The 27,559-nt window shown below is 36.0% G+C and overlaps 2 protein-coding genes across 2 annotated transcripts; one reads left to right on the plus strand and one right to left on the minus strand.

Moving 5' to 3' along the window:
* The first annotated feature begins 1,050 nt into the window (after positions 1–1,050).
* On the plus strand, positions 1,051–2,572 carry LOC101259656 (uncharacterized). The gene has a single exon (XM_004244888.5). The coding sequence runs from the start codon at positions 1,288–1,290 to the stop codon at positions 2,494–2,496; it is 1,209 nt and encodes a 402-aa protein (XP_004244936.1). The 5' UTR covers positions 1,051–1,287; the 3' UTR covers positions 2,497–2,572.
* LOC101250238 (uncharacterized) lies at positions 2,476–27,559 on the minus strand. The gene is made up of 8 exons (XM_026032603.2): positions 27,448–27,559; positions 27,295–27,356; positions 27,135–27,218; positions 26,096–26,187; positions 22,290–22,398; positions 19,365–19,495; positions 2,888–2,940; positions 2,476–2,823 (listed from the first exon to the last, which is right to left on the minus strand). The coding sequence occupies exons 1-8, from the start codon at positions 27,557–27,559 to the stop codon at positions 2,723–2,725; spliced, it is 744 nt and encodes a 247-aa protein (XP_025888388.1). The 3' UTR covers positions 2,476–2,722.

Here is a 27,559-nt window from a genome sequence, read left to right on the forward strand (position 1 = left end):
TCTTTGGAGGGGTATGCGAAGCTCTTCTTCCTAATGACCTTATATTTCAACGTATTCAACAATACATGGCTAATAGTTACTTAGGTATATTTAAATGGTGAGAATCAATATGTTTAAGATGAGAAATAAATCAAAACATTTTCTTTAGTAAAGCGAATGAATTTGTTTTATAGAGTGGGAAGCATTTTACTAGTTGTCTAGTTGTTAAACATGCTAGAGTTTTAATGTCAAAATAGGGTTGTACGAATCGAATCGAATTTTTTTAATTAATTTATTTTAGTAATTAAGTTATTCAGTTAGCAATTTGTAATAGTTTTATAAATGGTCAAATTATCAGTTCGATATTGTTTTTTTAATATTAGATTATTGAGTAAATCTATGATCCATTGAAACTAGTAATTTGTTGATTTTATTTGTACATAAATATTATATATTAATCTTTTTACCTTACTAGTCTTTTCTCTTTAACCTTCAATTCATAACTTTACATTATACAAAACATATAAATCTAAAATAAGAACCCTATTTCTCTTTATTCTCTTTGACTTACACTTGTGTAGTTCTTTACATGTTTGTTATTATTGTTTACATTTTATGATCATTTATAAAAGTTACATTATTTTGTTGTCGCGTCAAATTCATTAGAGAAATCATATATTTATTTTATAAGTATTCTCTTATTGGTTAAGCGAGAATTGAATTGTTAAGGAATAAAACATAAAAAATATCTTACTAATTTGATTATTGATTTAACCTATTTTTTTTTTTAAAAAAATAATAAGTCAAATCGATAATATATAAAATCGAATCGCACCAACCTTACTGATGCACAACCCATATTTTCAAGGATCAATTTAGAAGCCAACGATTATTTAAAAACAAGAGAGAGTTAGAAAATAGAAAGATAATGCCAATAATAATAATAATATAAGTTTGAGACTAGTATCTTTTCTTTCCACCCAATAATACTTGTTTAAAAATTGAGACATGTCCATATTATGGCCCCTATCTCTATATGACTAATGAAGGCACGCCTAGGACAAAATTTATAGAATTCGAAAATCATTTTAAATGTTTGTATTATTAGTGACCATGTTACCTACTTAAGAAAATAAATAACATTAAACTTTCTCCACCATTCATTTGACGGCAATTCCACATAGGATGCCCTGGCCTCTAACCTTCATTTGTCATCTCCACTAATCATTACTTATCAACAAATTAATCACATTATTTAATATCTCATTGGCATTGAACAATCAAAGAAGAAGTTGTTGATGGAAAGTCATGCCTACAAAGGCCATCAGTTTTTGCTTACTTCCATCAGAACTCATCCAATATATAATCCTTCAACTTTCATTGCCAGAGATTATCCAACTCAAATCTGTTAATAAGTCTATTTTGTCTATCATTTCTGATGGAGATTTCATTCGTAACTACAATCATCAATCAAGCTCCGCCACATGGCTCTTCCTTTATAAAAAACGTTGGCGTCGTGAAGCCCTTCTCTATGGTATTTCTGATTGTTCCAATCGTTGGTTCACTATATTGATATGTGATATGTTGAAACAAGTAGTACCACCAGGTGAAGATGTCTACTTTTTGACTGCTAATGCTAATATATTCCTCTTCGCTTTGAATAATACACAACAACTCATGTCACTTGATATTATGACTAGGGTTGTCAAAAACATCCCTCCAAGTCCTTTAGGTCCACGGGGTACATCCTTGTGGCGAAGATCCGGTATGAAATTATTGTCTTGCCCTAATTGCAACTGTAACCATTTTAGATTCTTGTTTGCTGAATATCATCAAAATCGTCCAACTTTATTTGAGTATGATTCAAGAGTTGAAACATGGGAATATTGTTGGGGAACAGATGAGGTTGTTAGCCAAGACTACTATTTCGATGATGAATATATATTCTTAAGTGCATCTAATGGACGAAATGGAAGTGTTATCATAGGCGTTGTGCGACCTCATGAATGCTGCAACACTACTACTATCACTACTAATACTCCGCTTGTCATCAGACCAACATTCAATAATGAGCAGGAGCACCAACATCATCGATTAGCCGTTGGATTTAGTTGGGGGAATTCCATAGATCTATTACACGTCTATGGTGATGGCAATATGATGACTATTAGATCAGACAAAGTCAATAATAACAGTAATAAAAGAAAGATAAAGAGAATAGAGTTATGGGGTTTGAGCAGAAATAATGGGAGGTATTGGGAATTTGTATCAGTAGCACCAAATGAGTTGATTCATAAAATAAGCAAACCATATGGTGCTATGATGGGGTGTATGCAAAAATCAAAAGGAGTAACAAGGGCAATTTTGATGACAAATCTTGAAGGTACATGGGAAACTATTTGGTTAAGCTATAACAACAACAACAATCATTGGGCCTGGCTTCCATTACCTGATTGCAACATGAAAGGCTCAAACCTGGCTGGAGTCACATTCTCCTCTGGTTTAACATTATCCTAGCATATATTCTAATTGCAATTTCAATGTCACATATACATGTACACCATCAAATAATAATAAAACATTTACACTCAAATATTTTCTTTATGTTTTGCCTTGTATCAATAAACATTAACTTTTTAAGCAGTGCCACCTAAACATATAATGGAACTAGACGAGTATTAAAATTCGATTAGGGAAAGCTCTAAACTGGCTTTAAGGGCCCATACATACATCCTCTGCACTCTTACCTGGCTTTATATGCATACATATATCCTCTAACTTTCCTCACTTCTTCAGATGACACATTCAGTAAATACTCTACGTAAATGCACACTCCAGCGCCACTGCAATTTCAAAGATCAATGCAAGTTTTTCACCAAAAGGAGTAAATAAGAATGTGGAAACAGTCAAGCAGGCTTACCTAATGGGAGCCATACAACATCCCATCTAAACTTTGCCAACCTGCAAAATGTAGGTCAAAACAACAGCTTGTAGGTCCCGAGGATCAAAATTGATGAATGCAGGCAACGACAAGTGTATGGCATAGGTTCATAGGCATTTAATTATTATTACATGAATATGCCGGAAGTGATACAACACCCGCATATCAACAATAATAGGAAATATGATGGCAATTTTTAACAGAGAAGTAGGATTCATCATCATATCATATTATACTTAAAATTAAAAATCTCTAAAACTAAAGTTGAATCACCAAAACCATATATATATATATATATATAAAAGTGAATCCTAGAACCACCTATGTGACGCATCTAAAAACCAGAATTCCCTTTTAATTTATTTATTTACAAAACTAGCCTTTACTTTTCATGAAAAGTTGTCATTTTTATGAGAAGTTGTAACTTTTATGAAAAGTTGTGACCATTATCAAGAGTTGCAACATTTATATCAAAAGTTATAACTTTTCTCAAAAGTTCTGATTTTTATGAATAATTGTAACTTTTATGAAAAATTGTGACATTTATGAAAGGTTATGACCTTTTCGAAGGGTTGTAATTTTTCCAAAGTCGTGATCTTTTCGATAAGGCACAATAAACGTTTATTTACACTACCTTTTGTTGTCTATAAATAGCGGAAATTCCTGCCACTATTATTTGTAGTTTTTTCCCCGTTGTTAGGTAGTCGAATTCAAATACATTAATTAAACTTCTTATGAAGTTTGTTTCATTCCTCAAAGTTTTCATCCTCCCATTTCATGGAGCTTAATCTTTACTATAAGTCATAATTCATGTAATTATGACAATTCTTTTTGTTATTTTTTTGACTTTTTTTACTCTGTGAAAAGTTTCACAAAAGATCATTGAAAATTGATCTTCTCTTTTATCTCTTGCTACAGTTTTTTCGTACAAACAAAGAAAATTTATTTTGATTGCATTGCCACGTTGCTACTCTTGCATCTCTCATTGCACAACTCATAACACTATTGAAATGGTTGAATCCATTACATTTGATTCTTTAGTAGACAAAACTTCTATTTCTGCCACTATTGTTTGTAGTTTTTTTTTATTGCTATAGGAAAGTCAAATAGAAATACATTAATTAAACTTCTTATGAAGTGTTTTATTCCTCATAGTTCATAAAGCTTAATCATTTACAGTAAGTCGGTGATTCATGCATCTATTACAATTTCTATTTGCTATTTTGCTGACTTTTTTTTAGCTCTGTTAAAAATTCCAGTAAGAATGATTGAAAATTTATGTCTCTTTTGTCCCTTTCTATATATTTTCTTCATATAATTTATGGGCAAATTGCTTTTTGTGTTGTGCTATATTTGATAGCACACAACAAAAATTGTGTGATAAATAATACGAAAGCAATGTTGAAGTTTGTTAAAAGAACCAAACAGATTGCTCTCTTTCTTGCCAGGGATATTATATTAGTTTGATTATTAGTGTAGACACAATCAGTCCACTTCTTTTGTCGCAAGTTAACTAATTTGACGTATTTTTTTGTCTCTTCTTTTTTAGAATAATAAGAGATCAAGTTTTCTTTGAAACTAAAAAATATCCAAAATACACTTTAACAAAAATTAAAATTTTTTCGAAAATAAATATGCGTAACGAAGAGTGCTAGAGCTTTTACCGAAATTAATTAATTGTCATTAGATACAATGTTGCTATAAACTTTAGGGACATTTATAGAGAGTACCAATATCCCCTGAAAATACATACTTAGTGACAATAAGGCCATTAATTATCGTTAAAGATCATTTACTGTAGTGCTAACTCTTTATTTTGATAAAGTTTTTTTTTTTAATAAAGAAGTAACAACTCTTTCTTTTGGATTATTTCAATTAAGTTTGTGAATTGTAAACTTGGATACAACCCAATAGACTATCTTTATGAAAAATATGTTAAGCAACGTGTCTTTTTCTTCTTGATTGCTAGGAAACAAAGGTTGTCATTATTATTATTTGTGGATATTTGTCAGTTCAAGTAATCACAAAATATGTTGTGTGATTTTTTAATATGTTAAGTATCAAACTTTTATTTAGAATATCCAAATGTGAACAGTTCTAAACACATTTATAATAATAATAATTTTAGGGTCATTTTGAAAAGGGAAGATGGTCAAAAATACCCCTCAACTTTAGTTTATTAGTTGAATATACCCCTGCCGTTAAAACAAAGTTATTTATACCCTCGCTATTACCAATTTCACCATTTATACCCCTCAATTGACGGAAATCCTCAAATCAATCAAAATTGACCCGATTTTATAAAAATTACCCATTCCCCATTTTAAACCCATGTCCAACCCATCTAAGAACCTAACCCAAAATCATAACCCATTTTCCTCATCTCTTTGCAGGAGAAAACATGTTGAACTAGTTGGAGAAATCTCAATTTTATATCGCAAAGAAGAGAAGTCATTATCCGAGGTTCGTCTAACACCCGTGGATTATCTCTTCTGTTCAAATTCCAGCTATTTATTGTTTAGTCATGAAATTAGAGATAGAGTTATCATTTTTACTTTTTTTTACGCCAAACAACAAGCTGTTATTACAAATCCTTCAAAGAATAATACACTATTGTATAAAGAAATCAAGCACAATGAACCATTCACAAACAAAAAATTAGTTCTATATCCAAACCTACATATTCACTGCATTTCTTGATAATTTTGATGGATGATTTTATGAAGTATTACCTCCTACAAGACTTTCATCACCATCATCGCCAATAACTGATGGCTTCTTCCTCGTGCAATCAACTCTCTTTTTCATGCCACCCAAGAGGAGAGATGGCGAGGATGGGATACTCCTAAACAACCTAATACTGTCGTATCCTAAAATTGGGTTAAATGCCTTTTGGGTTAGATTTTTAGATGGGTCGGCATGGGTTTAAAATGAGGAATGGGTAATTTTTATGAAATTGGGTTAATTTTGATTGATTTGGGGATTTCCGTCAATTGAGGGGTATAAATGGTGAATTGGTAACGGCGAGGGTATAAATAACTTTGTTTTAACAGCAGAGATATAGTCAATTAATAAACTAAAGTGAGCGGTATTTTTGACCCTTTTTCCTTTTAAAAATATACATGACATGTCATACTACAATAAAAACAGAGTGATTGAGGTTTATAAGAAAGGAGCTGAAGGTCTTGCATTTGAGTTTAGTTAAATATGTTCTTGTATGGACGTGATGTTCCACTTTACTTGGGAGTAGTGTCATTTGAGGCTTTTGGAATATTCTTTAACATCTGATGTTGTTCTTTATTACTTTTTGGAATTTAGAAAATTTCATTACTTCTGACGAACTATTTCTACGGAGATTTTCTTAGACTTCTTTCTTATACTTAAATTCTCTCTATGACTATATCACTTTGATTTCGGAGGAGTGCTTTGCCTTAAGATAAAAAATTCTTGAAAATGTAGTGTATGTATCGAAAATATGAATATTATCGAATAATCATATGTAAGCTTAATAAAATATTTTAATCCCGTGCGAAGCACGGACAATTTACCTAGTTATCATAAAATTTGGAACCGCCATGTTACACTTCTTTTGGACTTTTCTAAATATTTGTACCAAAAAGTTAATTTGATCTTCTAATAAATGATCAGTAAACTTATAACTTTATACTACAATCAATTCTTGGTAATTGAAAAGGCAATTTCGGGAAGACAGCTAAAGTAGACCAAGTAAATGATAAAGTTGTAGTTCATACTAATACTTTGTTTTAAGGATTCCACAAAAAAGCAAAAAGATCTCCGTGCTCTTCTTACCAAGATTCTATAATTCCTTACAAGGATTCGACATCATCTATGAGTTCTTCGGTACACCAAAAGTAAAATTAGAGCAAATAGTTCATCCTAATAATTTGTACTGAGTTGTAGGTTCCTTCAAAACCTTGTGTTTCTTTCCTTCCACACAGTCCATCACAGGCAGGCAAGTATTGTTTGCCACCATTGTCTTTGTTTGACATTTCCAATAGTGTTATTCCAGCATTCCAGCAGCCCTTTAGTAGTCTTTAGCATAGTGCACTTGACTCCTTCCATGTTCAGAAATTGTTACCACATCAGATCAGTAACTCCGCAGAGTAAAAAGAGAGGATTTATGCTCTTTTTTTTAGAAAGAAAAAAAAGGTTTATGATTTTGAGTCCTTCCCAGACAAATCATTTTGAACACAACAGAAATCCCCCTTTCATCAAATTGTCTTGCGACTCAAACATGCTTCTTTTGCAACCAACCATTAATAACATGCCACCTTATAAGGAATATTTGCTCTCCAAATGTGTTTACAAGGCCAATAAATCCCCCTGCTGCCCAGTTTGGCTCAGAAATATGTATGATGACTTAACTGTGCAGTGCAATCACCTTTCCATGCCTCTACCATATTAATATGTCCTCATTAGCTGTTGTACTTGGGGAAATCATCAAAAATATTGAAGAAATCAGCTATTTCTACTCATTTCCAGTCATTAAACAGACTTCAAAAGCTTAAATTCAACCCATGTTTCCAGACTTAGTGCCTTGGACTGTTGATTCAAGCTGAAAATGTAGTGAAAAGACCTTTTAGTGGTCCATGCCGAATCCAATTGTCATTCCAAATAAGAAGTGTTTCTCTCATTTCCAACTTTTATCCAGTGTTATCAAAAGCGTAAAGCGCAAAAAGGCTCAAGGGTCCGTGGGGGCTTAAGCACAAAGCGCAAACAAAGCGTGGGCTTTGATGAAAAAAGGTGCAAAGGGAGAAAAAAATACAAATATATATGTTTAGTCCAAGACTAATAACTATAAGCATGAATGACTAATATATGACCAAAAAAATTGAAACAAAAATTATGATAAAGTGAAATATCAATTGTTTAGTGTCACTTCTTCATAAACTTCTTCATAAGAGGCTCATTGGCAAGGAAAAGTTTGCCTTAGAACCTTGATGACGACAGTGAAGCGCACATAAAGCGAGGTGAAGCGCTCAACACGTTTTGAGCCTCGCTTCAGGGCTTAAGCGCGCCTTTGATAACACGGCTTTTATCCTAACATTATTGACAAGAGAATGCCAGAAAATTCCAAGAACATCCATACACCGACACCATAAGCAGAATTACCTTTCTTGAGAACCAGGTAACCTCTTCTCCATATTTTCCCCCTTAAAGCTCTCATTCACAATGCTTACTCTTCCAAACTAAATCTTCACAATGCTTGCCTAAGCCCCCATCCGTCATGCTAATGTGAGAGTTTTCCACTTTACCATTTCACCACAAAAATATTGTGCATTCTCAAATTTCTTATGCCTGAGCCCCCACCCATCTTGCTACTGATGAGAGTTTTCCACTAGACTAAATGAAAGCACCTCTTATATCTATTAGATTGCTAAATGATGTTTCTCCTCAAAGAATCAAGTCATTCTCAATTTTTGTAGTCAAAAGGAATAATGACATCATGTAAGTGGGTAATGAGAAAGGAACTGTGTTAACCGCTATCACCCTACCACAAAGAAATAGATATTGTAAGTTCTACTGAGCCAATCATTTTTCCAACCCTTTCAAGAACTCTATCACACATCTCATGCGACATATTTTTAATCCCAAGGGCAAGCCTAAGTAGACAATAACAAGAAAGCAAGCCTGGAAAAGCAAGACTTTCCTCCAATTTACCTGTAGCCTAGACATCACTTTAAATACTGCTAAAATAAGTCTCAAATGCCGAAGTTACTCCACTTTACAATCAAGAAAACCCAAGGAATCATCAGTATATAAAAAGTGTGTAACTTTCATGTTGCTTCCCTCATTGAAACCTCGTAAACAATTGTTTTGGTTTAGAAAATTTTATCATGTTTTATAGACCTTCCAGTACAATAATGAAGAGAAAGTGAGAGGGGACCCATTATCCCGATTCTCTTTGGGAGGAAAAAGACCCTTAAGGTACTCCATCTAACAAAATTGAGAATCGTGCAGTACGATACAGAAGAAGACCCAATTGACCCATTTCTTACCAAAACCCATATCCTTCTACCTCTTAATCAGAGAGGCCCAATTTACATGATAATTACATTATCACAAGTCTTTCTGATATCTAGTTTGTACAAAACGCCTGGATTCCTCTCTTTCATTCGGGTGTCCATACACTCATTAGCTACTAATGTCGCATCGATTATCCACCTTTAAGGAATGCCATTTGATAGCAATCCACCAGCTTATATCACCTTCTTGAGTCTCTTGGAGCTATAGGCAATTCGGAGATAATCTTGTATACGTTCCCTATTAGGCTGATAGATGAAAATGACTTACCTCCGTAGCACATTCTTTTAGGAATAGAGCCACGTATTTTGAATTAAAACTTTTCTCGAAAATTTCTTTTGAGTGGAAATTTTTCAAGTGTCATTACAAGGTCGCTCTTGATGAACCCTGATGTTTTATTAGCACACATGTTGAATTCTTGATACAGTCTAATATCTCCTGTTCTTTTTCAAATGCTCGTAGTAGTAGACACTACTACTCTTCCACATTGATTTTAGGGCATTTCAGACAGGTAAATCAGGTCTCCAACCTTCTATTTCATCATATAAATTTTAATAAAAGGACACTACCTCCCTTTTGATAGCCACTTGATCTTCTACAGGTTCACAACTTACTACAAGTTGTGAACCTATGCCATTTGTTGGGAAAATTTTGTGTTTCTATCATCCTACTTTAGCCCTGCAACCTTGACTTCTGTTTCCAAGTATCTCTTCATTATTGCATTATCCTCTATCTCCATGAATAATCTAACCTTTGGTATCAATTCCACCACATAGAATTCTAAGTTCTTGAATGCTATCCAGTTCTGAGATTTGATCCAAGAGCTTAATTTTGTTCTTCCTCAAGCTGTCAAAATTAATAGAATTCCATTCCTTTAGTTCCTTAAGTGCTTCAGCTTGCAAGGATGTAATCGGGTCTACCATAAACTTCAAAGAAGACCACCAAGACTTCACTTTATCAGTGAACCTTCAACCCCCAACCATTAGTTTTCAAACTTGAAATATGATATTGAACTCCCCGTTCCCCACATTGTAATGAAATGGGAGTATGATCAGAATAAGCCAAAAAGACAACACAGCTTGCCTAATATTTTTGAATGTCTCATCCCACTTTGTTGAGAATAAGAACATATCACATCCTCAATATATCTGTTGATTATCCCATTTTGTCCAGGTAAACTGTAAATCTTAAAGTAAATATGGCAATTCCTAACAGGATGGTTGATACGCTCAAACTTACTTCTCAAATAAGAAGTAAAGCGGTCGTGTCAAGTAAATAACCCAACTAGTGAGGTTGGGATAGTTCCCACGAGGAAAATAGTCTAGACTTAACTTCAACCTGTTATTACTATTGTTTGGTCAATGACTTCCTTGGAAAGTAAAAACAATAAAGGGGGGTTTCTATTTCTAAATGAGTAAAATTAATTAACACACTTGACAGATACACTTAACAACTTTGAATGTTGGATTTTAATCAATTAATCAAAGTAACTAGGGTTTACGTGTTCCCCACAGGTTCATAACTTGATAACTCTAACTATAACAATTCTTTCCTAGTATCTTGCATGCAAAGTGATAAGTTATGTATTTCTAAATCCTTGGTCCGGCATCTAGAAAATCTCACTCCGCACCTTGGTCCGTCTACGCGTGTTGCTATCCTAACCCTTATCCTTACCTCATATTAAGCATCATATTCGATATTTGACTAAGTTATTACCTTGTACCAATCAATACTAGCCTATTAGATAGTATACACTAAATCTATGTTAATAATTAGTTTCCTATTATCTACCTCCTTGGTCCGACAAGTAGCATTAAGACGAGTTCTAACGTTGGCCATCCGTTAAAAAGACTTCTAAGCGAAAGAATTATTAATAAATGCAAAACACTATTCTAGAAATGTTATTTTAGTTAGGGTTTATCTCATTATTTGTCTTTGGTTTCCACAACCTTAGTTATGGATTTTAGTTACTCATGGCCATAAACACAATATTCAAATATATTAAATAAGAGTTCATGTACTTACTTCAATGAGAAAGAGTAAAATCCAAAAGCTTGCTTGATTAATCACCAATATTCACTTGCAAGAATCTCAAAGTAATCAATAATCTCACAAAAAGTCTAATGATTATCAAGAATCTCACAATACAATGTTTACCAATAAGGAATTTTACAATCTAAGAGTCTCCCCTAACAGAGTCCAACAATACGGAGTCTAACCTCAAAAATGAGGTTTTTCGAACTATTTATAAAAACTAAAAAACCTAATTAAACAAGGACTCTGTTTGCTGGAAAACTGCCAAAATGCGGCTAGGTCGACGGACCTCGCGACGGATCGTCATGGTGACGACAGACCGTCATGGACTCCGTCGTCCCATACTTGTGCAATTTCTTCTGCTGCTCTTCTTCATTACCCTCGACGGCAAGTATGACGGACCGTCATAGGCATAACGGTCCGTCGAGGGCCTTCATTTCAAAACACTTCAACTCTTGGAATCTGGGTATTTGGATCACTTCTCTGAACTTCATGACGAACCTGCAGGACGGACCGTCATAGCCACGACGGACCGTCACAAGCTTCGTAACCCCACACTTGGTCAGACTTCCCCATCTTCCTTCAGCAGCTTTACTATGCTGCCACCTATTGACCATCACAAGCACGACGGACCGTCATAAGCTCCGTAGGTGGTCTCTTCTGCATTTCTTCGCTTAAAATCTCCGCATTCAACTTTGGACAGATTTCCTGCAAAACAAAGAGAAACTTATATAAAAACCAGCACAAAAAGACTTTCGGACACACTAAACTTAAGGAAAAAGTATTAATTATACCATGAAACCACGGTATATCAACACCCTCAACTTAAATTCGTTGTTTGTCCTCAAGCGATGCACTATGACTCACTACACAATATTTGTACAATAGCATCCATGTTTAATCCTTTGCAATCATTTGGCTATCAATCCCGATTAATCTCATCAAATCTATACATTCTATTTTACTATTAGGCTTTAATTTTGTGGGATTAGAACATGAAACAGACTCACCATGCACTAACACCTATCCTCTTCAATTTCTCACCGAGGTGCTAACAATTCCGGTATTGCAATTAGTGTCCTCACTTTAAAACAAAATCCTCCTTTTTCACACAATGATTTCAGTTTGAGTATAAGGATTACTTTTCAACACTCGCTCTCAGAACAAAGTCACACTCATTCATACCTATTGCCATAAGCTTGCCCTTATTTTCACTGCCTTATGTTCACTATACAACCCTTAGGATCACGATAGGACTTTCTTAGCTAGTAACATAGGCTCAGGGTCAGGTAGGGTATATTTAGGTATACTTTAGTGACTTCTTGCCCTCCTTGACATATCGGCTAAACCTTTTACTTGCTATCATTTTATCTCGCCCAGTTTCTCATATTCTTTCACCTTGCTATTTTCTCTTCTTTCTTCATTTGTGTAAGTGACTCTCTTATTTTCTTGCTTGTATTTATTGAGTATTTTTCTTTTTCTTTACTTTTCTTTTCAACTAATTCTTGAGTCACTTTACTTTTGTTCTTTCTCTCTCTTTGTTCTTTCAACCCCACTTTCCAGAGCATTCCTTATAGTAGCCACCCTCAACTCATGGCTTTGCCATGAGTCAAGGTACACAATACCCAAAGTTGGGTCAGGGCCATAACGAAGGTTGTTTATGCATTAGCCACCCTCAACTTATGCTTTTGGCATAAGCTGAGGTGCACATGTCCAAGGAGGGACCAGGGCCAACACATTGTTCCCAGAAAAGATCAGTTGGGGTGAAAAGAGAAAGGTCTAATTTTAAGCTCAGATTATTTGAATCAAAGAAGGATAAATTTCATTTGGTTTCTTTTATTTAGGCTAGAAATGGGCTACATTGAATAAGGGCCTATGATCATTTCCTTATTGTCTATTGCAGCTTACTTTTAGTCGGACTAACCAGGCAAGTTCTAGCTCAGTAACAATAGTGGACTATTCAAATTTCCTCACACTCACTTGACATGTCATCACTACACCAGATTATCAGACACCTAGTTCGAATTTAAAACTTAGGGTAATGCAATGGTGTAACTCTATTTCATGTTTAGAACCACACAATTATCAGTTACTATGCCTAGTCATGCATCATTTTCCAGTTTATCAGGATATCATTTTAGCCATCATGCTCCAGAATTAAACTATGTACCAAAGATATAGACATGCATTTCAACAGAAAAAGTAATAAGTCTCTTGGGGAAAAAGAACACAGGCAAGAAAACCCCAACAGAGGATAGTGAATTGGGCTACTCAGACTTCACCCTAGCACTCACTTTCCATTTACCCCACCCCCAACAAAAAGACATGAAATTGTCCCCAATGCATAAAAAAAATTGAAATACAAGAGTGGTAGGTGAAGCAAACCTGGGGCGCAAAGCGCCGACAATCAGCACGGACCGTTGTGATTATGACGGTCCGTCGTCGATGTCCATCGTGGGACACTTAAAAAAAGAATGGATACCCTTAAGAGAGGGGTCTCTGACCGCCATGATGGTTATGCAGGACAAACCGTCGAGAGTATGACGGTCCATTGTAGATGTTCGTTGGAGGACACTTAGAAAATGTGAGAGACCTTTAGAAATAGGGTCTCTGACAATCAGCACGGTTGTGCAGGACGGACCGTCGAGAGCACGATGGTCCATCGCATGTGTCCGTTGGTGACTGTTTCAGAGTGATCTTCTGAAGAATCTCCTGGTAATGTGCCTGCAAATTTAAAACCCATTAGTAGAGAATGCTACCATTACTACAAAGACTATAATTATTGGGTTGCCTCCCAACAAGCACCTGATTTAATGTCGCGGAACGACTGGGGACCCTTGATTACTCAAACTTCATCAAGATGGTATGCCTCTATCACTTCATTCCCCGATGCTTTATGCCCAAAATAGAGTTTTATTCTATCTCTATTCCTCTTAAACTGCACTCCCTCCTTGGCTTTTAACTCAACTGCTCCATGAGGGAATACTTGGGTAATCAAGTAAGGGCCATTCCATTTGGACTTGAGCTTGCCCGGAAGACAAGGCTCCCCAGAACTGTCCACAAGCACCAAATCCCCAACGATAAACTCTTGTTTTGCATTTTTTTGTTCAGTCTCCTTCTTCATCTTTTCTTTGTGGGATATGGCAGATACCGATTGGAGCTCACCGCTCTGCCTCATGGTCCTACAAATGTTAAAGGTCGCTTCTTCATTATTCAACCGAAATGTCATCTGTCCCTTCTCCATATCAACTAAGGCTCTACCTGTAGCAAGGAATGGCCTCCCAAGAATAATAGGCACTTCAAAATCGACCTCACAATCAAGAATAACAAAATCAGCCAGAAAGATGAATGACTCCACTTTTACTAGCACATCATGGAGTATCCCTATAGGCCGTTTCACTGTCCGATCAGCCATCAGTAGTCGCATCGCAGTGGGTTTTGGATCCCCCAAACCCAATTTCTTGTAAATTGAGAGGGGCATGAGATTTATGCTTGCCCCCAGATCACATAATGCTTTCGCAAAATGTAATGACCCAACTGTACAAGGAATAGTAAACGCACCAGGATCTTCTTTCTTTTGTACGAGGGATCTTGTAGCAATAGCACTACAATGCTGCAGTCTATCATCATCCTCGAAAGTGACCGATCTTTTCTTGGTGACCAGATCTTTCATAAATTTGGCGTAACCGGGCATTTGTTCTAAAACTTCTACCAAAGGGACATTGATATAAAGTTGCTTCAACATTATTATGAATCACCGATATTTACCATCCTCGGTATTTTTCACTAATCTCTGATAGAAGGGTGGTGGTGGCCTAGGCATGGGAATTACCTTAATAGGTACTTCTGCATCTTTTCCATTACTTTCCTCTGCTTCACCACTACCCTTTACCACATTATCATAATCCTTTCTCACATTTTCCTTAGTAGATGGCATAGGTGGGTCAATGGTTTTCTTACCAGCCGGAGTAGTGATTGCCATACAGTGCGCATCATTCTTTGGATTTTGCACAGTGTTGCTAGGAAGAGTGCCCGGTTGCCGTGTGTTCACTATCGCAGATAATTAGGCCATTTGCAACTCGATCTTCTTAATCGAAATTGCATGTGTATCAACTTTTTGCCCAATACTACCTAAATCACACCTCAACTCTTTAATGTGCTCATTACTAGCATCGAACCTCCTCATCATTTTGTGCAACATATCCTCAACTGGCGCCATACTATCTCCACCATCCCTAGGAGTAACTTCACGATTTTGAGGAGGGACATAGGGCACATTCCTGTCGTTTCTATTAGCATAGTTACCCTTGTTAAAGTTGTTGTCGCGGTTGTAGTTTCCATCTCGGGCATAATGACCCTCACGGTTGTAGTTACCATAGTTCCGACCTTGGTTCCCTTGACCTTGGAGCCAGTTATCCTGATTTGAGCCTTGGGCGCTTGGTCGGAAACCCGCCATCTGCTCATTTACTGCATAAGTGTCCTCCGCATAATAGCACTCATCATTAGGAGGTGGTGGTTTAGCCAAGTAGTTAACAACTTTTATCTTTTCTACACCCCCTGTGACATGTTTTAGTACCAATCCAAGCTCAGTTCTCATCTGAGCCATTTCTTCACGAATCTCATCTATGGCTGGGTTGTGAGTGGACTGTACTGCGAAGGTGTTTCTCCCTGTATCAGACTTCCCAATACTCCAAGCTTTGTTATTCCGGGAGATTTTCTCTAATTTTTCAGCAATCTCAGCATAAGGACACTCTCCATAAGATCCACCTGCTATAGTGTCCAACACCGCTTTATTGTTATCATCATGTCCCCGATAGAAGTATTCCTTCAGTGAATCATCATCTATACGGTGATTTGGAACACTTCTCAAGAATGAGGTGAATCTATCCCAAGAACTACTAACTGACTCTCCTGGTAGTGCCACAAAGTTGTTCACTTTGTCTTTGTGGTTTAGTTTCTTGGAGACCGGATAGTAGCGTGCTAAGAAAACATCTCTTAATTGGTTCCAAGTGAATATTGAGTTGTATGGGAGCTCAGGGAACCATATAGCAGCCTCTCCCGTTAGTGAGAGAGGAAACACTCTGAGCCCTATTACATCTAGATCCAAATCAGGCCTCCCCACACAACTTTTACACATTGTCCTTACCTTAGCTATATGGGCATGAGGATCCTCAGAAGGTAGCCCTGAAAACAAACCTCTGGCAGTGAGCATTTGCATCAGGCTACCAGTTAACATAAAGGTTTGGCCTGTGGGTAGAGGGGGCAAGACAAGTGGCCCATCCGAGTCTGCTATGTTATCATCCCTCTGTAGTATGCTTGGGGACGTGGAACGGGATTTTGTCCCCTCTGTTGATGTTCACCCGGACCATCGGGTAACATCTGACCATGAACATCAACCGAAGCTGGGATGTTCTGGTTTGGATCCTCATCATTTATTCCCAAGTTTCGATTCATATTGAGCAGTGTACGCTCTTACTCGTGATCGTAGGGAAACAAGGGTTCTCTTTCTCTCCACGTATTTGGCATACAAGGAGGATAGTTCTGAAAAGAAATAAAAAACAATAAAACAAAGTAAAATCAAGAAAATATCAACTAAACTATAGTAATAAGTTCAAGTTAATCTAAAAGCTAGATTCCCCGGCAACGGCGCCAAAATTTGACACGCTCAAACTTACTTCTCAAATAAGAAGTAAAGCGGTCGTGTCAAGTAAATAACCCAACTAGTGAGGTTGGGATCGTTCCCATGAGGAAAATAGTCTAGACTTAACTTCAACATGTTATTACTATTGTTTGGTCAATGACTTCCTTGGAAAGTAAAAACAATAAAGGGGGGTTTCTATTTCTAAATGAGTAAAATTAATTAACAAACTAGCCTATTAGATAGTATACACTAAATCTATGTTAATAATTATTTTCCTATTATCTACCTCCTTGATCCGGAAAGTAGCATTAAGGCGAATTCTAACGTTGGCCATCCCTTAAAAAGACTTCTAAGCGAAAGAATTATTAATACATGCAAGACACTATTCTAGAATTATTATTTTAGTTAGGGTTTATCTCATTATTTGCCTATGGTTCCCACAACTCTAGTTATGGAGTTTAGTTACTCATGGACATAAACACAATATTTAAATATATTAAATAAGAGTTTATGTACTTACTTCAATGAGAAAGAGTAAAATCCAAAAGTTTGCTTGATTAATCACCAATATTCCCTTTCAAGAATCTCAAAGTAATCAATAATCTTACAAAAAGTCTAATGATTATCAAGAATCTCACAATACAATGTTTACCAATAAGGAATTTTAAAATCTAAGAGTCTCCCCTAACAGAGTCCAACAATACGGAGTCTAACCTCAAAAACGAGGTTTTTCAAACTATTTATAAAAAATAAAAAACCTAATTAAACAAGGACTCTATTTGCTGGAAATCTACCAAAACGCGGCTAGGTCAACGGACCTCGCGACGGATCGTCATGGTCATGACGGACCGTCATGGACTCCGTCATCCCATACTTGTGCAATTTCTTCTACTGCTCTTCTTCATTACCCTCGACGGCATGTATGACGGACCGTCATAGGCACAATGGTCCATCGAGGGCCTTCGTTTTAGAACACTTCAACTCTTGGAATCTGGGTACTAGATCACATCTCTGAACTTCATGACGAACCTGCAGGATGGACCGTCATAGCCACGACGGATCGTCACAAGCTTCGTAACCCCAAATTTTGTCAGACTTTCCCATCTTCCTTCAGCAGCTTTACTATGCTGCCACCCGTCACAAACACGACGGACCGTCATAAGCTCCGTAGGTGGTCTCTTCTGCATTTCTTCGCTCAAAATATCCGCATTCAACTTTGGATAGATTTCCTGCAAAACAAAGAGAAATTTATATAAAAACTAGCACAAAAAGACTTTCGGACACACTAAACTTAAGGAAAAAGTATTAATTATACCATGAAACCACGGTATATCAATGGTGGGTCAGGGCGGAATCCTCCATTGAGGGGAGGATCTATGAGCTCCAAGTCGTCAATGAAATCTAAAAATCCGAGCATATCCCTTGTAAGCCTGTTGATGTTTCTTCTTTCTGTACAATACCATGTAATATTATGATATTCACACACCACCCAATATCCTTAACATAATCTGCTAGTTGCTTCAATTTTCCACCATAGCCTCTCTATTTTGCAATTTGGTTCATATAAAGTTGTACCAGCAACAATTTAGTTGGACTGAAGCTAATCGAACAGTAATAGTATAGACCCCTCTTTATTACTTTCCTCTTCACATACCTTGAGAAAGGTGATGAAAGTGTAGCATATTTTTTTTGAAGTGTGTGGTCTCCTCAACAATTTGGACAAAGGTACTAGAGTTGCAAGGGACTATCTCATTGCATAAAGGCAATAGTGCAGCTGCAGAAGTATACATAATGTGTCTAGCCTGTGCTCCATATCATATTTGGAAGGAAAAGGAATGTCGGGATCTTTCAACAGAAGCAGAGTAGTATTGAAGAAGTGATCAAGCAGATTGTATACAAAGTGCATGTTAAGGGTGTAACACGACTGAGAGTGAAACAAAATTTAGATGGTTTGATTTTTTACCCTTAGCTGATGTAGCACGGTAATCAGTTAGTAAGGACTAGAACTTGTTGTTTAGTCACAATTTTGATCTGTTTTGTGTTTTTATCCTTCTTTGAGCTGTTCAACTGTTACTTCGTGAATAAAATTGTTCAGTTATTTTCCCAAAACAAAAAGATCAATTTCATTACTCACAACATAATGTTTATTTATATATATGTGATATTTATTTTTTTGAAACTGAAAAAAAAAATATCACATACATATAATTAAACATTATATTTTTTAATTGTATACTCATCGATATCCGGTACGAGAACAAAACACATGGACAAAGACTAGTTATCAATGGTTTGGACTTCCATGTTGGAGGTCTCAAATTCAAAACCCCTTGCTTGCGAAAGTAAAGGGTTTGCCTTCTGGGTCGAGCTCGTCACACTAGGCTTGCCTAGTGCGGTTACTTCTCCTGTGTGGTTTGCGAGCTATTGCATAGGAGCGAGAGTTTTACCCTGTGTTCACCCAAAGGGTAGCGGCTGCGGGTTTCCCTCATCATCAAAATAAAATAAAGGCATGAACATTAGAAGAAAAAGAAACTAGAACTATTACAAATGTGGCGGGCAAGGATATGGTGGTAGCTTATCTATAGGAATGCAATAGGCAAAATTAAAGTCTACATTTGGTTACTGCTTTGATTTCAGTTGTTTAGTAGTTTCATTTGCCAAAAGTGGCTATTAGACAACCATAATTAGAAGTAAATAAAAACTTTATTGTGATTAGCAACTCACCTTAGCATATGATGCAACCAAAACACTGCCACTACCATGCCACTACAGCATGAAGACCATAGCCACCTCCTGTGATGTTTTGATTCATGCAGTAAGCCCTTTATGGTCATTAAACATGTCAAAATAGCTGCCTAATTTGAGAATTTTCCAGTGAGTGCTAATAATTAGGCTGTGAAATATTTCTTTTTGTGACAGGGGAACCTGCAAATGCTACCCTCAGGTGTGTACAGTAGGCCGTGAAATATTAAAAACTGCTTTCTCATTTACTAATGATAGAATATGATTTCCAGCAAATTTAAGACTGAAAATAATGGTCCTGTATGATCATTTTTCCCAAATAATCATCTTCAGGATATGCTCTTTATGAACTGGGAACAATTGTCTTTCAATATAAGAAATAATCAAATGCTAGCCTGCTTAAAACTTTTTCTCCCCCAACCAAGAAATAATTTTAACATTTACCAGTACCTTATCTGCGGTCACCAAGCAGTCAATTCCCTTGTACATTGATTTTGTTTTTTGGTTTTATTTTCCATGTATCTACTTTTTAGAGGGTAAAACATGTTCAACAGAAGTATCTAGTAATGTCAGAAATAATTTAAAGCTTGTGTCCCTCCATACGAAGGAGGGGGTTATAACCATGCAAGAGATTACTTTTTAAGCAAGCTTATAACAATACCCTTTTTCCAGATTCTAGCAAAAGATTCTAGAATTTAGGCTACAAACTTCTAATTTCACAAGATGTCTTTTGGAGTTGATATTATGATCACTTCAGAACCATTAATGGGAAGTTAAGAAGTATTTAGCATGGGCTTCATCGATTGAGTTGTGATACTTGTCAAGAAGCCCAAGATCACTTAACAAACAATGCTAGTGTGGTAGATGAAAAAATAAAGGCTAGTGCGGAAGATGGAAAGGCCAAAGCATAATGGGAGAAGGTTGATGCTTAATTATGTAGTCTCCTACGATGAATGATTGATTCCAAGTTGATGTCCTTGTTTCACCCATTCCAAACCTGTGATTTAATTTGGAAAAGGTTTGTGTTTTATACAGTAATGAAATATCTCATTTTTATGAGTGATATCTCAGATAATCAACTTGAAGAAATAATAATCCAATAAGTCTACTTACTTGGTCCAGGTGCAGGCAGTCACAGGGATTTGAAAGGTTGATGTTAGTCACTATGACCGTGAAAAAAAAAAGAGCACAGAGAGACGTTGTTTTTAGTTCTACCATCCCATCAAAAAGTGGTTTCATCATCCATCACTAACTCCTTTTTTCTCAGATCTCAAACCATAGAAAACCGAACATCTCAAATTATGGAGATTCAATGAGGAGGAGGTCGTTTTGGAAGCTCGACCTAACTGTAGTTATTGTCATAGGCTTGGACACACTTGTGACATATGTTGTACTCTTCATGATCGACCCCCTGATAATGCTCATATTGCTAAAATGAAATATGATGAGTTCCTTTAGTATCGAGAAAGTAAGCGAACATATCCACAAGTAGCCTCGGTTGCTTAGCCTTCTTGACCACCTTATAATGTTCATATTCTTCAAAGCCTCAAAAATAATATAATGAGTTCCTTTACTATTGAGCAAGTAAGCTAACATCTCCACAAGAATCCTCGTTTGCTTGCTTATGTTTCACAGTCTAGTAATTATGGATCATGGGTCGTGTATTCGGGTGCTTTTGATCATATTTTTGGTAACAAATCACTTTTGTATTTTGTCCAATACAGTTACTTTAGCCAATGGGATCCAGACAAAACCAAAAGGAGTTGACAAGCTAAACCCTTGTCCTCTGTCACTTTAAACTATGTTCTTTATGTCCGTGATTGTCCTTTTAATTTTGCATCTGATAGTCAATGGCGCATGCCTACATTGTGCCATAACATTATTTGATGGTTATTTTCCCAGGTATGACAGCAATACGAGACAGAAAATTAGCGGAGTGCATGAATCACAAGGCATTTACGATCTTACCTCTCAAATTCCTCCACAACATGCTCCATTACAAATCCTTCAAACCTTATTCACAAGGCATAATTTTCCTTGCTAATAAGCCTCTTTTGAAGAGGCAACACTAAGCAATTGATATTTCACTTTATCATTAAAAAGAAAAATCAATTCCATTATTCATATATTTTGATTTGGCTTATAAGTATTGGATTAAACAAACATAGTTATATTTGTTTTCTCCCTTTGCGCCTTTTTTCATTAAGGCCCACCCTTTCATTGTTCTTTGCGCTTAAAGCTTCAAGAAGCCTTGAGCTTTTTTTTGCCCTTTTTGCTTTTGATAACACTAGGCTATGATCAGAAACAGGCGCTATGTTTAAAGTGATCTTTTAGGCAATGAATAAGCTGCAATGCCAAAGAAAAGAGGGAAATCGACAAACCTGCAGCAATGATGGTCCAAGAGTCAACTTCATACATGAAGTAAGCATGATAATTAACAATTCTTAAATTAGCAAGCATTAATGAGGGAAATATTGTATGTAGTAAATAATCCACAGGACTTTGTAGTCTTTAGAATTGACAATCACCTCTTCACTTGAAAGTAAGTGTTGCCATAAAATTAGCCCGAGGCTTTCATTTAGGGAAACAGTGAACATCTTATACATTTCACATTCCTTTTAATGAAAAGTATCAAATTTACCCCTCTACTTTCAAATGTTATCTACATAACCCCTTTTATACTTTTTGAACAAATATACGCCTAATTTTACTATATTTATCACATATGCCCCTATATTTAATGGAGGTCTATCGTTACAAGGACCCAGATACTGAATCTTATGTGGCCTAGCATTTGGCTGAGGTTGACGCCTGGTGTGCCACATCACTAACCTAACCCTATTTTAGCCCCTCCCAAAAAAATTTCGCATACATAATTTGATTCCACCATACACCCTATCAAATTACCCTCTCCCGCAACACTACTCCTCCAAAAGAATCTATCACACCTGAATTCCGTTTCCCAACAACACCTGCAGTTTCATCATCTTTCCCAAGTCGAGAACAACCCAGCCACCTATCTTAAGCCAAAAATAATGGAAGGAGAAAAATCAACAACATAAACCAATGTAATCCCACAGGTGGGGTCGATTCTAGGGAGGGTAAAGCATATGTAAACCTTACTGCTACCTCTTGAGGTAGAGTGGAAGAGGAAAACCATTTAAAATTTCAAAAAATTAATATAACATTATAAATTTAGTAAACCCTTCTTACTTCCAAAAAAGAAGAGAAACCCTCAACCAAACACAATCTATGACTACTCAACAGAAAACACTAAAAAATTGAAAAAGAGGAGGGGAGATGAACGACTGCAAGTAAATCAAGAAACCCCAAAAGGCCAAAATGGAAATTTATTGAATCGGCCACCAGCTGCCGTAACAAGAACAATGCTTGGTCTTCAAATCAACCATGGCCAAAACTAAGAATTTGCTAAATTTTCCTTTTTTTCTTATAAATGAAACATGTGATGAGGTAGTTGCTAGAAGTGAGGAAAACTCTATAAGTCTATAATTTATGAAACTTTAGCTCTATGGACTTCCTTGTTAAGGTCACTATGTTCCAAGAACTTACTCTCAATCTAGAAGCTCCCTAAAGCCGCTTACCACCCCTAACCCTCGCCTCCATCCCCAACAGAGAACATGAACCTAGTCTACCATCATATCCTAAAGCAAATAAAAACTAGTCAAGGGTTTACACTAAACACACAAGAACCAATAGTAAAGAACAAGCAAGAAGCCAAGAACCTAAAGGAAAAGATCAATAAGGAAGGAATTCAAAGGGCAAGCAAGTAAGAATCTAAAGGAGCAAACAAACTGAAACAAATTCTAACAAAATAATCAAAAAGGACAATTAATTCTCTACACCTAAGACACAACTGAAACAAATTCCAATCTATGAACAAGAGAAAACGAAATTAGGCAAAGCAAAAGCAAAATAATCAAAACAAGTAACATCGCATAAGCCAAACGGGGGGAGAGAAGAAAGATTAAGGGATAGGAATCACCGGGATTGGGTATTGGTCGGTATTGTTGGTCGATTTGGTGGATTCCACCAAAATCTATTGCTGAAGTTAGTCGCCAGAAATCGGATCTTACCCACATTGAGAAGGAGGGAAGGGGTCGGTGGAGAAGAGAAAAGTATGAAGAGATCATCTATTGTAACCAGTGAAAGAGGTGGACACTAATGGTGAGCAGATGATGCTTTAGCACAAAGAGAGAAAGAAAGAGATGCTAGAAGACCAATTCCTATAGTCTCCGGTGGTGTGAATGGTGGATGCTTTAGTGGAGATAGAGACTTGTATAAACTATTATTACAAAAATCCATCGTCTGTTTAAAGATTTTGCTTTTAGTTTCTTGTGCTTGTATTCTTGCTTTTAGACTACTTGTTCATCTATTTCTAAGATGGCTGCATTCAGATTACCCAAACTACTTGAAGGAATCTTAGTATATTATAAGCCAAGTTTGTAGTTTCAGCTCTCTGTTTCCAGTCCTAAGGTCCACCATTACATTTTCACTCGGGCTAGTGGGAAAGCTGAAAATGAAGAAAATTCAATAAGCTAACAAAATTACTATTAAGAGATAATGAGTTAAAACAAGACTTATTACTTTAGCCTTATGACCATAATCAATGATTCATTATGGAAAGTATAGTAATTGGATATAGTGAAACAGTAAAGAACCTTTTTTATATAGCCGTGGTGGAGGAACTAGCTTGTACGCACCTCGACTAATTCCATGAGATACTTGTCACCTCCCACTGGCAATAAGTACTTGGTAACTCTCTACAAGGATAGGGAATATAGAAGAAATCACCTAATATATTGTGTTTGTTGGGATTTGAACTTGAAACCTTATGTTCAGAGTATATAGATGACTTTGTGGCTATATAAATTGCTCGGACTCGGGTGCGGGTATCCGAGACGGATGCGATCCAAGAGTCAGATTTGGCAAAATCTAAATTTTAAGATTCGGGTGTGTGAATCCGAGTAAAGATACAGGTGCGGGGATATGGCTAAAAAATTTCAATATTAAAAAATATAATTATAAAGAAATTCTAATTATATATAATAAAATATCACAAAATATTTATGAAATACATAAAATAACTAATTGCATATTTTGGTATAATTGCATACAAAATCAAAGAAGTATAATTATGAAAGAAGAGAGAGAATATAATAAATATTAAAACTATAATTTATTTTATAATTAAAAGCACACACTTATCTAGAGAAACCCTTTATCTCTAGTTTTCTTTTTCAAGAAAAAAAGAGACTACTTTCTCAAGGAAGATGAAAGAGCTCTTATTTTATGTACTTTTTCAAGAAAAACTCCTCTTTCTTTCTCTGTATTTTTTTAAGTATTTCTTCTTTGTACTTTTTCAATCTTCATCCTCTTTAACTTTTTCAAGCTTCATCTTTAAAAGTACTCTGCCTCCCACCGGAAGATGCCGACGGGAACTAATTTCTTTTTCCCCAAATCTTTTCTCGCCTCTGGTCAAAGTGTCTGGATCGGATTGACCGCATTCGATACTCACTCCGCACCCGCGCCTGCACCAGAGTCGCATCGATACGGGTTTGCTGACAACAATGAAGAGTCCACGCAACATAGGTGGCTATTGTAGACATTCTAGGGTCCCTGTAGAGATGAAGGAGGATCTAGGGATAGTTTTTTTTCTTCTTCTTTATTTTCTTTATTTTTTGTTTATGCAAGACACACAAGTGTAGAGGTAGGATATAATGTACATTTCTAGATACGAGCATTGTGCTGATGATTGATATGCATTATCTTTATTAAACAAAAAACCTCATGGTTCTCAACAGACTTCATTGAGCACTAGGAAAAGAGACTTATCAGGGGGGAAAAGATATAAATAGCTAAGCAATACAAAAGTTCAAAATAATAATATTTCTCCTCTCATCATTCTCTGAACTTGCATCAAAGCTAAATGATAACACTAAACCTCTTACAAGGAATGCTTTGCAAGAAAATCCCACTGGTAGAACAAAGATGAGCTCAAAGCTCTTCGGCTTCCCCCAATGAACTATATTGCAAATCATTTCAATAGAAGAGTCTCAAAAGTCCTTAACATATTCATAAAGATGAATGGTGTTACTCATTAGTGCCCATGGATTTGATCTATTAGTAAGAGTACAACATGTGATGTCTGGGCTGGACACACATTACGAAGCTTGGTATATTAGTAAGGCATAGGAATGGGTCCATCATCAAGTTTTGAACAGTGTATGTAACACTGTCCCTTGAGAATTTCTTGGTTAGCAAAAATAAATAATGGAAAAACAACTAAACCAAAAACTCTCTATCAAAACAAAAACTCTGTAGACATTTCTTTTGTGTACATGGTATTTCCTCTCAGTTAGACTGGATATGAAGCCTCTTGATTAAAAAATAATTCCTACTGAAGCCTCAGTTTCCCTCAGGGATCATAATGTTCCTGTTCTGTAAGATTGATTTAGTTGCTCACATGAATCCATGCTCTACATGCTTGATTTCAAGGCACCAACTACGTGAATGAGCCAGATAATGATTGGTAAAGACCAAGGAACTATAATTATTCATTAGTCTGTCATACGACACTCGTACTTAAGCACTCTTCCTATTCAAATCATCTTCATTACTGAAAAAGGATCCTAGTTTGGTATGAAGGAAAATATTTTCCAGTAAATACATTCCGTACTAAATTATTTTCTCACAATTGGTTACGATACATTATTATGGCCAAATCAGCATTCTCATACCTCAGAATCCACCAAATATACTTATCAGCTGCCACATACTTTATACCCTACAAACATTGGAAATTTATCCAGAAAATGAGTTCCCAATCTAAATAAAAGAAAAATAATTTAGTAATGTAAAACATTTTCTGCAGAAACACGATGACTAGCTTGTCCGCCTTCCCAATTTTGCTTTCAATAAACTTCTTGGACAAGGGACCTGAAATATCCTGATGGATGTGCACTAAATGGATGGATAAATGTAAGGAACTGTGGTTGGTTTCCTAAAAATATAGTAAGTTATATGATTAAACCAACTTATTATTTCCTTCCTAACTGCTTTGGTGGGACTTGCATATGGTTTTGTTTGCTGCTTCTTCTCTTTTATTTTTGGGTGATATAGCCCGCTTGTGCACATATCAACTATTCCATCGGATACTTGCTATAAGTGGATTCATATGATTTTTTTTCTCTAAATACGTACATAGAATTATGCAAAAAAAAATAGCACAGCAAATAATACAAATTGACAACACTTAATCAATCTGCACTGCTTTGTCCATCAGTTAGGCATTTCAGTTACAGAGTTTAAATCCATGGTTTGAGCCCATACACCAAACCTCTTTTTCAATTCTTTTGAGTTTGTTAAAATTTTTTTGAAACCGTGACCTCCATTAAACCTCAGACCAACCAGACCGTCAAGTCAAAACTCCTACTGATTACTTATATTCTCACTTAATAATGATAAGGGTACAAATGAATACATTTCACAAAATCAAAACATCTTGCCGTGAGTTGTGATAATACACTTGAATAATTTTATATTAGTATGATCTAAAATGTGCTTAATTTATGACATCAGTAAAATGATTTATTTATTTGTCCATTAGTCTTGCCTAGGCCACTGCTTGTTACCTTCCCGCTTGTCCCACTAACTCTTGGTTTTTGTTTGCTTCTTGCATACTATTGACAAGTTACAAGGTGAGATACATCTGTATAAGGAGCAAAAGAATACCAATTCCCAGGGATAATAGGCCTGTTGATAGACTGAGTATACGAGAAAAGCCACATAACACGAGAGTAACCCTGAGAACACACCCTGCATGAAATCAAAACACGTTAATAAGACAAGCTAAAAAGCAAATAATTACAAATTTGTAAAATTTTAGTGGTACCCTCCAGAGAAGAGATTGTTGGGTTTGAACATTCTCAAGAGATCGAACCAATTCTTCTTGTTCTGAAAATCAAACATGAATAGATAAAAAAAAACCTAATCTATTAGAGATTGAGAATTTTTACTAACAATGATTAAAGAATCCATGGATGACCTCGGGAATCAATAGGACAATTTTCGTCGTGAGTTGGCAAAGAGAATTTATCGTCCTCGTCGAAATGTGATTCTCCTGAAGATTTTCTCCATTTTCTGGTAAGTTTCTGCAT

Source organism: Solanum lycopersicum, chromosome 8, assembly GCF_036512215.1.
Source record: "Solanum lycopersicum chromosome 8, SLM_r2.1".
Taxonomy (NCBI): domain Eukaryota; kingdom Viridiplantae; phylum Streptophyta; class Magnoliopsida; order Solanales; family Solanaceae; genus Solanum; species Solanum lycopersicum.